At 38.4% G+C, this 13,120-nt stretch overlaps 1 protein-coding gene across 1 annotated transcript in view; it reads left to right on the top strand.

The window, feature by feature from the left end:
• Positions 1 to 13,120, top strand: part of LOC134140963 (complement C4-like) — a 45,002-nt gene that overhangs the window by 17,365 nt on the left and 14,517 nt on the right. The window contains exons 14-26 of the mRNA XM_062576747.1: positions 901 to 1,050; positions 1,463 to 1,589; positions 1,956 to 2,027; positions 2,936 to 3,139; positions 4,066 to 4,180; positions 4,493 to 4,563; positions 4,923 to 5,062; positions 6,301 to 6,513; positions 7,793 to 7,844; positions 8,356 to 8,436; positions 9,152 to 9,355; positions 10,984 to 11,059; positions 11,455 to 11,611. Of these exons, the coding sequence (XP_062432731.1) occupies positions 901 to 1,050; positions 1,463 to 1,589; positions 1,956 to 2,027; positions 2,936 to 3,139; positions 4,066 to 4,180; positions 4,493 to 4,563; positions 4,923 to 5,062; positions 6,301 to 6,513; positions 7,793 to 7,844; positions 8,356 to 8,436; positions 9,152 to 9,355; positions 10,984 to 11,059; positions 11,455 to 11,611 (1,662 nt within the window). The remainder of the gene's footprint in view (positions 1 to 900; positions 1,051 to 1,462; positions 1,590 to 1,955; positions 2,028 to 2,935; positions 3,140 to 4,065; positions 4,181 to 4,492; positions 4,564 to 4,922; positions 5,063 to 6,300; positions 6,514 to 7,792; positions 7,845 to 8,355; positions 8,437 to 9,151; positions 9,356 to 10,983; positions 11,060 to 11,454; positions 11,612 to 13,120) is intronic.

Below are 13,120 nucleotides of genomic sequence, written 5' to 3'. Positions count from 1 at the left end.
AATGACTGAGAAACACTATTAGCAGAACTTCTGTACATCTTTAACCCCCTTTTTTCACCTTACTCCTTTTCTGGTGCCATAAAGTAAAAAGGAGAAAGTAAGATAAGAATATTTTTCCCAGTAGAATGAAACACAGCTACTGAAAAATGCAAACCATTCAAAATGATTCCCCACTCCCCCCCCTCCCCAAAATCTTTTTTTGAAAAAAAGATGATATTCCATTGAGGAAAAAAAGGTTAGCTGGAAAAAATTCCACCTCTAACATCTCTAAATCCATCTCTAATTGGCTAAAGAGCCAATTCTTCACTCATCAAGTAACAAAACCCCATTTAACTCAGGCTGGCATTTTTGTTAATAATTCTATTAAGCTCAAAATCACCATGGCTATTTCCACCAAAACTACAGAAGGGACTATATCAGATATGCACCAGGTCTGAACTCAGATCATGTTGAAAAATGCAAATGGGACACAGAAAGGGGACAGTACTAATAAAAACTGCTTTAAGTCAATTGTTGTATTAATGAGTTGTTTTTTCTTAAGTCTATTTTATGGTGATTTTGTTTCCACTGGAAAATTAAAAAAAATGATGTTGAAGATCCTAGTTCAGCAAAGGCCTTATCCATACTTTTAATTCCCATTGACGCCTAAGTCCTGTTGAAACATAGGGTTGAATATCCCACGCAGACACACAAGTCTTTGAGCCCTCTCTTACTTGCCCCAGTGGGAGATACCTGCATCTGTTTCTCTCAAAGGGCAAGATCCCAAGCAGAAACTCTGTGAAACACAACATGCCCTAGTCTCTAACCACTGATGGTCCTAGCTGACAATATTTCCTCGCCAGAAAGTATTTGCATTTTATTAACAAACATGACATTTTTGTTTCAATATTTTCTATTTAGATTAAAGTGAGAACAGAAAATGAGAAATACGAACCAACAGGAAACGTCAATTTACTAATCGAAACGGACCATGCAGGAATGCTTGCCTTAGCTGTGGTTGATAGAGCAGTTTTTATTCTCAACAAGCGAAATAAGCTTACATCCAAAAAAGTAAGACATTTGTAAGAGGAATATATCATGTCCACTAGTCAAGCAAAGTTTCTGATGGCTAAAGAGAGAACCAGTATGTAATTAATGTCTATTAATTACTTAATCAAAGCTTTCTCTTCAAAGTCTCAAAAATGTTTTTATTCTTGTAGTTCACAATATATTTAAGACTAGCTGTTTGAGGATTTCCATTCTGTGGCAGATAAGTTTGTAAATTACCATGAATTAATAGAAATTATTCCCCAGCTAAAACATCCCTCAGCTTTAATCTCAATATTTAAGTGTAGCTTGTACCACCAGTTTGTCTTGCTTCTATACACTGAGCAACTGCCCAATAGCTTACAATATTTTTATGTATAAAGCAGAAAAACTTTTGCAAGTGTGCACCATCCATCTATACTTTTTTATTTGGCAGGTCTTTAGTGCTATGAATTCTTATGATCTCGGATGTTCTGCAGGTGGTGGTGCAAATAGTGTTCAAGTTTTTAATGATGCTGGTCTGGCCATTTTATCAGACATAATTAAATCCAATATTCGGGAAGGTAGGTGAAATCTATCCTTTACTTTAGATGTTAGTACAAGATCACAACATACTGGGGCGGGGGATTGATCATTTGCAAGTTAGAAAACATTTTATTGTTGTACTGCTGTGAGACTTCCCTTCCATATGGCTTTTTCTTTTTCTGTTCTTCCACCGAGTGCTGGTAGTGCAAGTAGCTCAGATGTTGGCTGTTGGTTCTTTGGCACCTAGCTCAGCTGAGGTAGTCAGCCAGGGCTATAAGGTAACTCTACAAACTGTAGGTCTTTTGTGGATGAGCTGGATCTTGAAATGAGTCTTCTCTGACTTACCTGATCAGGCTCTTTAAATCATAGTATCATAACCAAACCTTTCTGTTCTGCTTTCCCAGGCTATAAATGCCCCCAGGACACCAGAAGGCAGAAGAGATCATTGGATTTCCAGAAGATAATGTTAGGAATTGGTATGTCCACATACCAAAGGGAAAGGCAAAATGAAGTGTGAAGTGGCTAGGACATGATAGGCAAGAAGTGATGAGACAGTACAGGACATCAAGATACTCGTAGTCCCAGTTCTTGTGTTACATGACATAACCTCATACAAGGGTGTATACAATGCCGTGTATGACCTGATATATTCATCAAAAAAAAAAAAAAATCAAACAACAAAACGAACAAACAATGGTCTAGTTGTAAATGGAAATTCATTCACCATCTTCTAAGCCCAAATGCAAAGTACTTCTACTAGATATCACGTCATGGAATGAGATGGCTTTATATTATTCCAGCTGTATATTCAAGAGGAAGATTATTTTTTGAAAATTATTTTTATGTTCATAATTTGTTTTCTAAGTCCCATTTTTCTGTGTTATTCTGCTTCAGAATTGTGCCAGTTTTGGCACTTTGTGCTACAAGTAAAAGAAATGCTAATATAATATTGAATGTAAATTAAAAAAGAAAAAGCCTTCCTTTTGTACCAGATAAATTGATGTTTTCTTGTCAAAAGACACCACAGCTTGAAGCCAGGTTCTTCTGACTTCTGAAATTAATCATTTTCTTCAAGAACAAAAATAAGCCATGATTGTCTCTATTGTGGTATCTAATTCTAATCCATTAAGGAGACATTTTTAATTCACAATCTCCATGTGAAGGGAAAGCTTAGACTAGAATCTTTAGGATGGGAGTAAAGCCCACCTTTTGCTCTTATGTTTGTGTACATTTTATAGGATGGACATGGGTCCCCAACTGCAGCTAAACTGGTGCAATGTTAGTCAATGTGAACTGCAAAGAATGATAGGAATAAGTACAGTTAATATCTTTATGTCTCCTGCTGCTTTCACAGCACTAATCCTGGGCTTTAATTATGTTACAGCTAGCAAATTTGAAAACCCTGCTCTACGAAAATGCTGTCATGATGGAATGAGATTAAATCCCATGAGGTTTTCTTGTGAGAAAAGGCTAACAAAGGTTGCTGGTTCCACTGAATGCAAAAAAGCTTTCAAAGTCTGCTGCGAGAAGGCCACGGCCCTCAGGAAGGAGGTGGCAAAGCGAAGAAGCGGAGTGGGACTGGCCCGGCGTAAGGACCGGTGATACGCAAAACGGTCAAAAGAAAAATATCCTTCCTACAGGGAAGGAGGAAGGGCTAAGGGGGGTTAAATGCTGCAGGGCAGGGAAGAGGTTCTCACATACGTGTCTAGTCCTTCGAGCGCGCCCCTTCGCGGGGCGGCACACACGCCGCTGCGCGGCGAAACCGAGCGGGCAGCGAACTGTGAGGGTGAGCGAGTGAAAGGGTGACTTCTTGGGGTGAGAAAAGGCAGGAACTGCTGTAGCAGCCTCTGCCACCCGAACTAAGCTGTTGGGCCCTGCCCGCTCGCTGGGAGGGAACACGTGGCTGAGCAGAGTAACGGGATGGTCTCCGTTCGCCTCTCTGAGCAGCCTGGTCTGTCATGAGTGTTTTATTAGTGTCACTATTATTACAGCTTCCAAGTACTTGCAAAACACTACCTGCTATGAAGCAGCAATTTTATCTCTGTCTTTCTTCTTTTCTTTTCCCTAATGTCTATCTCTGATCACACAGGAGCTCATGTCATCAAAAAAAAAAAAAAAAGAAAAAAGAAAAGAAAAAATTCTTTGTGTTGAAAATGACCAAAGTGTGATTTTTGCCACCATTTTTCTTTGATCTCATTTGCATGCTCTATCACAAATACATGACTGGGAAGCAGGAATGTCTTTGCCACTCGCAACTAAAGGGGAATGTTTTCTTGTTTGGCAGCATATAATTATTGAGCTTGGGAGGAAGACTTACGCTTTTGTTCAAAGACAATCTTTGGTCATTGCTTCTCTTTTTCAGCATTTTTTTGACATGCACAGGATCAAACCCAGATGGAGTCTTTTCATATGCAATATTTTTCATGCTGCTTTCTCTCTGACACTCTTCTGTAAGATAGTATGAAGACAAAGCAGACAAAAGCTTCAGAACAGAACACTACTTTTGTTTTACAGATTATGATCTTCATGAAGATGAAGTGTTTGATGAAGCTTCCATCAACTTGCGCAGTTATTTTCCAGAGAGCTGGTGGTGGAATATAATAGAATTGAAAAATCCTGGAAAGCATAGGTAGTGTATTACCTAAATAGATGAATTCAACTCTTTATATAGTAAAATTTATATACGCATCAGTTTTATGTATTATCTGGTACAAAGAATTCAGAAAATTTGTGTTTCTTCTCAAATAAGATCATGCTGTATGTACATAGCTCTTGTGAAGGGAATGAAATCCTAAAAAACATAAGGTTGGGAGCAATGTCAAGAAATCAAATTCCCTCCAGTACTGAGGGAATACTTTTTCCCTTACAATCCTCAAACTTCAGCAAATGATGTTAATATTTCATACATTCTTCTTAATACACTTTATTTTGTGTTTCTTAGTGTAAAAAGCATTGTTCCTGACTCTATAACTACCTGGGAAATTCAGGCAATAAGTATATCTCCTCAAAAAGGTAAAAGTATTGTTATTTTATTGGACTGCTTTGTACTGATGAATAGAGATTGTGCATTGTTTAAAACATACAGATGCAATGCTAAGTTGACTGTGTGACAGTCTATACTGCAAAAGGCGAGGTCTTTTGGCCAAGATATTTAATCTTCCTTTTTATACTATATTAAAACTCAGCTAGATGTCATGGGCTACATATATATGTATATAAAGAAAACAAGGTGAAGATGCTTTTGGGAGATACTTGCCTCCTTCTGCTCTTGACCTTGGAGGAGTCCTGGCACTGAGTTTTGATTAGACATCTAATTTTTTATCAACTAATTTTAAGTGTTTAATTCTCAACTCTGTTTTTTCTTGTCCTAGGATTTTGCATAGCTGACCCTCACACCTTTGAGGTTTTCAAAGACTTTTTTATATCCATGAGGTTACCGTACTCGGTTAAACGACATGAACAACTAGAAATAAAAGCAGTGGTTTACAACTATCTGCCCAAAGACCTCCAGGTAGTGTTACCACTGACTACTGTATATCAATACAGATCTAGCTAGCTAGCTATGTAGTTATCTGTTAGTATAATAGAAATAACCCGACTGCCTTTCATTCCCTCCTAAAACCTGAATACCATGCTCCCATTTTGAAAGTTTCACCAAGAACAAGATCCAGTTCTGCTTGCTCGTCACACTTGCTGTATAAGACAGATTTTGTTTACTAGACTACACAACCAAATTCCATGACTTTTTAATATGTTTTCTCCTCCATCATAGAATCATACAATCAGTAAGGTCGGAAGGGACCTCTGGAGATCATCTAGTCCAATCTCCCTGCTCAGCAGGGTCACCTAGAGCATGTTAGACAGGGTTGCATCCGGGCGGGCCTTGAAGATCTCCAGAGAAGGAGACTCCACAGCCTCTCTGGGCAACCTGGTCCAGTGCTCCGTCACTTTCACAGGGAAGAAATTCCCCCTCATTGAAAAAAGCAGCTATTTTTTTGTTGTCTGCCAGTCTGGGCAGCACTCAGCTACCAAAAAGCAGGTACAGAAGTTGCAGCAGTATATTGTGAGCACATAGCGCAATATGTTAGATGTACTGTGCATATCCAGCACGGCTGCATCTGTGATCACACTCATTTATTGTGCATACAATGCAAAGCCACTTTTCTTATATGTGGCACCTATCCAGAACTGTGCTGGGCCTCCGCTATCGCTGTGCTCAGGGCTTCCAGGTTCCTTAGGCTGATTCTGTTTCTTTTACCTCAGCCAGCTCTGCTGGATAGCGTCTTCTAAACTGTGTTGAAAGGAGCAGACCTAGCAGAGTGCGCTATCCTTCTCACTTCCCTGTGGTTCAGGGATCTTCAAAAACTATATTTCATATTCAATGTAATGAATAAATACTAGCTAATTTACCTTCATAGCCCTCCTCAGGGTTGATGAGGGTTGAGAGGCCATAGGATCATAGAAGCATTCAGGTTGGAGGGACCTCAGGAAGCCTGCTTAGAGCAGGTCCAGGTAGAGCAGGCTGCTCTGGGCCTTGTCCAGCCAAACAGAGTGAATCCCAAAGGATGGAGATTGCACAGTCTCTTCAGGTAATCTGTGCCATGTTTGACTACCACCTGGAGAAAAAAGTTTTCTCACCTTTATAGGTGGAGAATAAGAAATGTGAGAGAGGTAAGTGGAAGGCAATTTCTGTCTTGCAGAATTTCTGTATTGCTGTTTCCTTTCTGAGCTCAAGCCTTGTGTCTGTAGGTTACAGTGAAGATGGTTGCAGAGAAGGGACTGTGCACCGCAGAGACAGCAGAGAAGACTGTGCAGCTGCAGCTGACAGTGGAGGGGAACTCGGCGACACCAGCCTATTTCTCAGTTGTTCCGCTGACTGTAGGAGAAATTCCAATTACTATTACTGCTTTTGACCCAGTTTCTGGGCACAGTGATAGTATTAGGAAGAACCTTAATGTTGTGGTAAGCATAACTAGCAGAAGGTTGGAATGTCATAAATATGTGTTTCTCCTCAAATAAGATCATGCTTTACGTGCAGAACTCTTATGAAGGGAATGAAATCCTAAAAAACATAAGGTTGGGAGCAATGTCAATAAATCTAATTCTCATCAAGGAGTGAGATGAGGAAAGAAATTTCTCCCTGGGGTGGGCTTGTGACTACTGTATGTGGAAATAATTGCAAATGGCAAAAAGACAATGTTCTACCCCCAACATTGTTAAAACTTTGTCCATACAGTCAGTGGTCATCTCTTAGTCTTTAGCTTCCATATACTTCATCAATATTAATAAAAAGTCTTTTTTCCCTTAGGAAGTCAAGCTTGACGCAGTTCATCTACTGACATTTTGAGAGGGATGTAGCCTCCGCTAATCATAGTATTTAATCCTATTTTATTTCTTCTGATTAATAGATCTTCAGACTAAACAGTTGCATAGGTGGAGAACATAAAGGCAAAGAAAGATGCTGTATTGATTATTCAATCTCACTATTCTCTTTTGAAATAATGAAAAGAAAGTGCCGTTTTTGTAAGTCAGTACTGATACTGACCAGCAGAGACTCCTTACAGCACACTAGAAGTGCACTGAGGGCCGTATTTAAATTACAAAAAAGGGAAGAACATGTCCATTAATAGCATCATTAATTTGAAGGTATAGTCTCACCAATAAAGATAAGACAAGATGTGATGAGAAACTGCTGTTACAAACCATAGCTTTTCTAGAGATAGCAAGTCTCAGAATTCAGTGCTATACCAAAACAGTCAAGGTGGCTGTAAACAGAGCTTCGTTAAAATATAGGCTTTTAGAAGAGGGATATGTGGAAATCAGCAGTAAAATAAATTTGAATTTTACCAGTGGTATGAACTCAGAAATTGGTGAACTTCGTAGATGAGCAGTGTATAAATGAAATCCTGCTGATAACTTGATTTGCGTGATACACTGAGCTGAAAACAAACTTTGAAGTTTCATTCTTCTAGGATATTTTTGGTTTATAGTATTTCATCCAGGGAAATGTGTCAATAATAACAAAAGAAAACAGCAGAGTTCATTAGCATTTCATGTGGGAGACTGAAACTCTGATTTCAAGCTTCAGTTTTACCTGGAGAGTTATCTCACTCCAAAATAAACTATTTCTGCCACCTGCTGGTCTACTGTAAGGGCTGAGACCATAATTTCACGTTGCTTATTTTCCAGTGTGAGTGACTGCGAAAAGTTTGACTATTTTTCCCCCCTCTCAATTGTACAGGCCGAAGGTGTTTTACGGCGAGAAGAGCAGACCATTTGCCTTAATAGTGACTGTAAGTTACACAGAAGAGTGAGATATAGATGAGGTTTGGAGTAGGGGCAGTGGCTATAAGGTCTGGTGTGAACATTCAGCAAGTGTGGTAAAATATTTCTTAACACAAAAATATTGCTTTGGATTGCTTTCCCCAGAAACTTGTCATAAATTTCTTTATCCAAAAAATGCCAAAAACCACAGGAAAGCCAAATCATTTAATTCTAGGCTTTTAGAAAATATTTGCATTATCTCTGTGTTTCAATGTATCATTCTCTTACTATTATTACAGGATTTTAAAAGAGGTTAAAAAGTGAAATTTTGGTCTAACAAACATTGCGGATGTCTGAAAATTAAATCAGCTTAAAGCAAGATAAATATCTTGTTTTCATAACAGTTATGACAGAAATGTTATAAGAAATGTTAAATAGAAATTTATCAACTGTGAGACATTTCATGAAAAGCCCATTCCAAAATTACAATGTATGTTGTTTTCATTCTAAGAAATGTAAGCTTGTATTATTTATCTACAGTTAAGTCCCATACATTGGACCTGAACAGACCGCCTGATATGGTACCGGGTTCTGACAGTCATGTGTTTGTTAGTATGAAAGGTAAATATAACTTTTTGCCAGTAACTTTTTGATAGTAGCATAAATGTGCATATATAGTGCCATTTAATTCCTGAACTTTAAGTCTCTTTCAGAAGATAGCTATAATCTTATATTCATTTAATCAAATACATATATACATACATATGCATTTATTTAAAACGTCTGATAGCAAATAAACATATTAATGATAAAAACAAAATTCCAGGAACTATAGAATAATGCATCCTTGTTACAGAGGCTATTCATTTCCTATCCCCATTCTGAAGTAGAGGGATGTCTGAACTCACCAAATAACAAAATCGCAGGAAAAAAATGCCTCAAATGTCTGATGTGCTTAAAGTCATATAGTGCAGTTTTCTTTGTGCTCTGTGGGAGAACCAAGTCTGGTTTGACAAGAGTTTTCCACCCTGAACACGAGACACCAGTCTTTCTCTCTCTTCTTGGTTCCTTGCCTCCAGTAGCCCCAGGACTTTCTCCTTCATGCTCCTTCATTACCTCAGCCTCCTTTTCCAGCATTTCCAGGGCCTGTTGTGTCACCCTTGGTCTTCCCTACCTTACAGAGTGATAATTACCTGAAAACAGTGTTTCATAATCGGAAGTATCAGACAGCTGTCAGGCCATGCTAAAATATCTACCTGTAGTAAATATCAAATTTTATTCATTTTACACCAGCCAGCTTTAAATATAGTGTTTTGGCATATGTATTTTACTACAGGGAATATTATGGGTGAGTCCACTGAAAATTGTCTTACTGCTGCTGGAATTGACAAGCTTATCCGAGTGCCAACAGGCTGTGCAGAGCAGACGATGGTGAAAATGGCTCCTGCAGTCTATGCTATTGAGTACTTAGATGCAAGTGAGCAGTGGGTGAACCTTAATCCTGAACGGAAGAATGAAGCCATTAGGATGATTGGACAAGGTACGGAAAAAAAAAAAAAAAAAAAAAAAAAAAAAGTCTACACTGGCTTGTTATTCCTTGCATTACATATTGCACTTTGTTCCTGGAGAAAGGCTGAGCATTACCTTAACATAGCCATGCAGAAGTACCATGGACAACCTGCAGATAGGCATGAGAAACAAGATTTATGTGCCCAATGCTTACATCTGACTTGATAGCAGTATTGACATTCACAGTCATCCCTCTTCTAAGTAATTTGGAAGTAGGATTCCTTGGTGATATCTATGATATCTTTGACCAAAGGAAGATCTGAGCTGATCACTGTCATCTTTCTTCAGAGTTACTGGACAAAAAAGGGCAGCTGCAAAGTATGAATCTCTTCATCCTAATGCATAGCTGCAAAATAGGCCAAGATAAATCATGTCCTAAAAATGCCTATTTCTCTCCCTGAACAACAGAGAAAACTTTGTATGACCAGCTTGGATACAGATGCCTCTGCTATAGAGGCCTGTATGTGTCAGGAGAACTATCACCAGAGAAAGTCCCAATGGTAATCATTCAGTTGATGCTTCCTCTTCCACTTGTCCATATTTATCACACGGGCTAGAATGACTCCAATAGCCTTCAGTGAAGCCAGGGAGGGAGCAGGCAGCTGTAAGGCTGCTTCTTGAAAAGCCCATTGCAAGCACATCCACAGAAGGTGTCTTAAATACAGCAAAGCTAGGGTCATAGCACATGGAAGTGGAGACGTTCCAGGTCACAGGCACTAAAGAACGTCCCAAGAGATACCAGTGTTGTAGCAGGTACAGCTGATCTTTCCAAATTGTAAAGGTGTGCATACGGCTTAAAGCAGTATAATGCATCTGTCTTTACAAGCTTCAGATCCTATGTAATACAGAATTCATCAATGAAGAATAAGGATAAAAATGCAGATTTTTATACATGTAGGTATAAAATGTACATATACATATCTCTATATATAGCTACATATATCTATGTAGATATGTAGATCAATGTATGTAGATACGCATGCTAACAGTTGCAGAGTGGAGGTCTTTAGTCATTTATCTAAGGTTGCCTAAAGCAACATGATATCCTGATGATAATTATTATCAACAGCGTTCAGTCCTTACATTGTGCTTTTATTGATACTTACTAGGGAATTCCCCGAGGTAGAAAATTAGTTCTATAGAAATGATACAGACTTTGTCAATAACATCGTCATGAAGAACAGAGCCCACAACTCCTCATTTCTAAGCCTGTGTCTGACTCAGCAGGTGATTCTTTGTATCCTTCGTGAGTCCATGCTCCATAAAGTCAACTACTTGAAAGTTGACTGTATGGAAAAAATTTCCCAAGATTCACCATGTAGAAGATGCCTTGGTATCCACATATCTACAGCTGCCTGCAATTTTCAGGTTCTTCTCACAGTTCACCTAAATCAAACAGCACCTTCTAAGTTTAGCCTTTTATCTGTTTCAAAGATCAGCTAACTCAGTCATTTCCTCTTTAACATACTAGAGAACATCTCCCTGTACTCTTCCACTGGTCAATACTGCATGGTTCCTTGTTAATACAAGTGAGGTATGAAAATGCCTAACCAACATGCATATTCTTTGAGCAGTATTTTTGCTGTCTTTTTCATGCAGGCTATACCAGACTGCTTGAGTTTCAAAAGGAGGATGGTTCCTATGGAGCATTTAGAACAACCCCTAGTAGTGTATGGTAAGTGTATTTTTCATAATCGGCATTGACTGTTTTTTTTTCCCCTAAAGATCACTATTATAATTTGATGCATCAAATGTTTTGTTTGGGGGGATTTGGACTTGATTTTCAAAATCTGGTGGGCATAGTGTTGCCTGCGTACTTTTGTCATGGATGATCAGCCCTATAAGTATCTAAGCAGGTTTAGTGCTTGATGAAAGAGGCTTATACTTAGCTATTGATTATTTTGCATATGCCACTGTCATTGCGACTCTAATGGTGCATGATAACTCACTGGGTTCCAGTCAGCTAATTGTGTTGCATCAGAGTCTATGTACAGAACAGGTATGTTTCTTTTCCCATCAATATCTATAAATATATGTCAACACAAGTTTTGAACTTTTTTTTTCATGTAGGTTAACTGCATTCATTGTTAAAGTACTCACGAGGTGCAGAGAATACATTAGTGTGCAAGATAGTCACATAAGCAGTTCCATTTCCTATTTGCTTAATCAACAGCAGGCAGATGATTCATTCCACGACCATCACCCAGTATTGGACAGGACTATGCAGGTAGGTGTTTAGTGTTTTGAAGAAGCATTTTTAAGACTGTTAGGGATAGAAGGGGATGTTCTTATTTGTTGAGTACTAATTTATCTAAAAGAAAAGTAATCAGTAATGAAGTACAGATATAATGCAGTGATCCAATAAAAGACTCATTATGTCAGAGAAGCATAGCTAGCACTTCAATACCTTTATTTTTTGATCTGTCTTGGATAATTGTGCACCTGGCCTTGGCCTCTAGAGCACTTAGAAAATTAGTACTGAGATCTTTGTGTTATCTACAAATGTGTGCCTTCTATTTCCAAAGCCCATAGAATCATAATTTAAGTTGGAAGGGACCTCCAGGGGTCATTTATCCAACCCCCTGCTCAGATCGGGTTGCTCTGGGCCTTATCCAAAGCCTTATCTTGAACTCCTCCAAGGATAACCTGCAACCTCTCTGGGTAGCCTGTTCCAGTATTTAACTATCCTCATGGTAAATTCTGATCAGGAATTAAGAATTTTTTTTTTCCCCGCATCTTCTCTGCATGCTCTGATCACATAGCTGTCAACAGCAATCCTTGCCCCAGGGGTTTATTCTTGATATCAGACAACAGAACTTTTGATGAGTGTATGTTAGCCAACATAACCCCTGTAAGCATCTAGAAACACAAATTTGTTAGATTCTCAAAGTATCTAGATACAAAAATAATATGCACCTTCTAAAATTCATTGAAAATACAGGTATTCTGTACCACCTTAAAAAAAAAAAGACAATTTTTAAGTGATCTTTTTCAAATCACTAGTGAGGCTTTCCCTGCCAAATCTCATTGCTCAGTTGATGTAATGCTGTTGAACTTAACTTCTGTTTCATACTTGCTTCACGAATCGTTTGTGATATTTTTGTGCTGAGACTTAAATCTCTCAAAGCAAACAGTTTGTCCAAAGCACAAATTCTGGTGAGGGAAAAGAGTGAGGATCCTAAGGCTGCTGGCAAAAAGAGAGCATGAGCAACGGAATCTCAAAAAGAAATAGGAATAAAAATACAGATCTTCAGGAAAAAAATACTAAGAAGGGCATTCTGTTTAGCTTATCAAGAAGAGGATTGAGAAATGAGCTGGCTAGGGCATATGTGGATGAGTATGTCACCTTTGCAGGGGAGAAATTCTGAGTTCTAAAGGGCTCTTTAGTCTATAGGGAGCAGTAGAGAAAAATAAAGCAGTGGCTGGAAATTGAAGTCATTAATATTCCAGTGAGAAACTGTAAATTTTTAACCGTGAGTTAAATAATTAAATGTTTGGTTAGCAGTTGAAGGATGTGGCAGGTTCTCCATCTCTTAACAACGCCTAATTAAAACTAACTGCCATCCTAGAAGATAACACTTTAGGCAGACATAAGTTACTGAGCAAAATTAAAGGGTGAACTGTAAGGCCTATAGTCAGATGGTGTGGCAAGAGAGCCTTTGAATTTATGAAAAGTGATTTTCTAGATTAAAAGCATTTATAAGCATACTCATAAGCAAATGCATGTACATGTAAT

This window comes from Rhea pennata, chromosome 1 (assembly GCF_028389875.1).
Source record: "Rhea pennata isolate bPtePen1 chromosome 1, bPtePen1.pri, whole genome shotgun sequence".
Lineage (NCBI taxonomy): Eukaryota > Metazoa > Chordata > Aves > Rheiformes > Rheidae > Rhea > Rhea pennata.
Note: the sequence above shows the minus strand (reverse complement) of the source record. Positions and strands in the feature narration are given on the sequence as shown.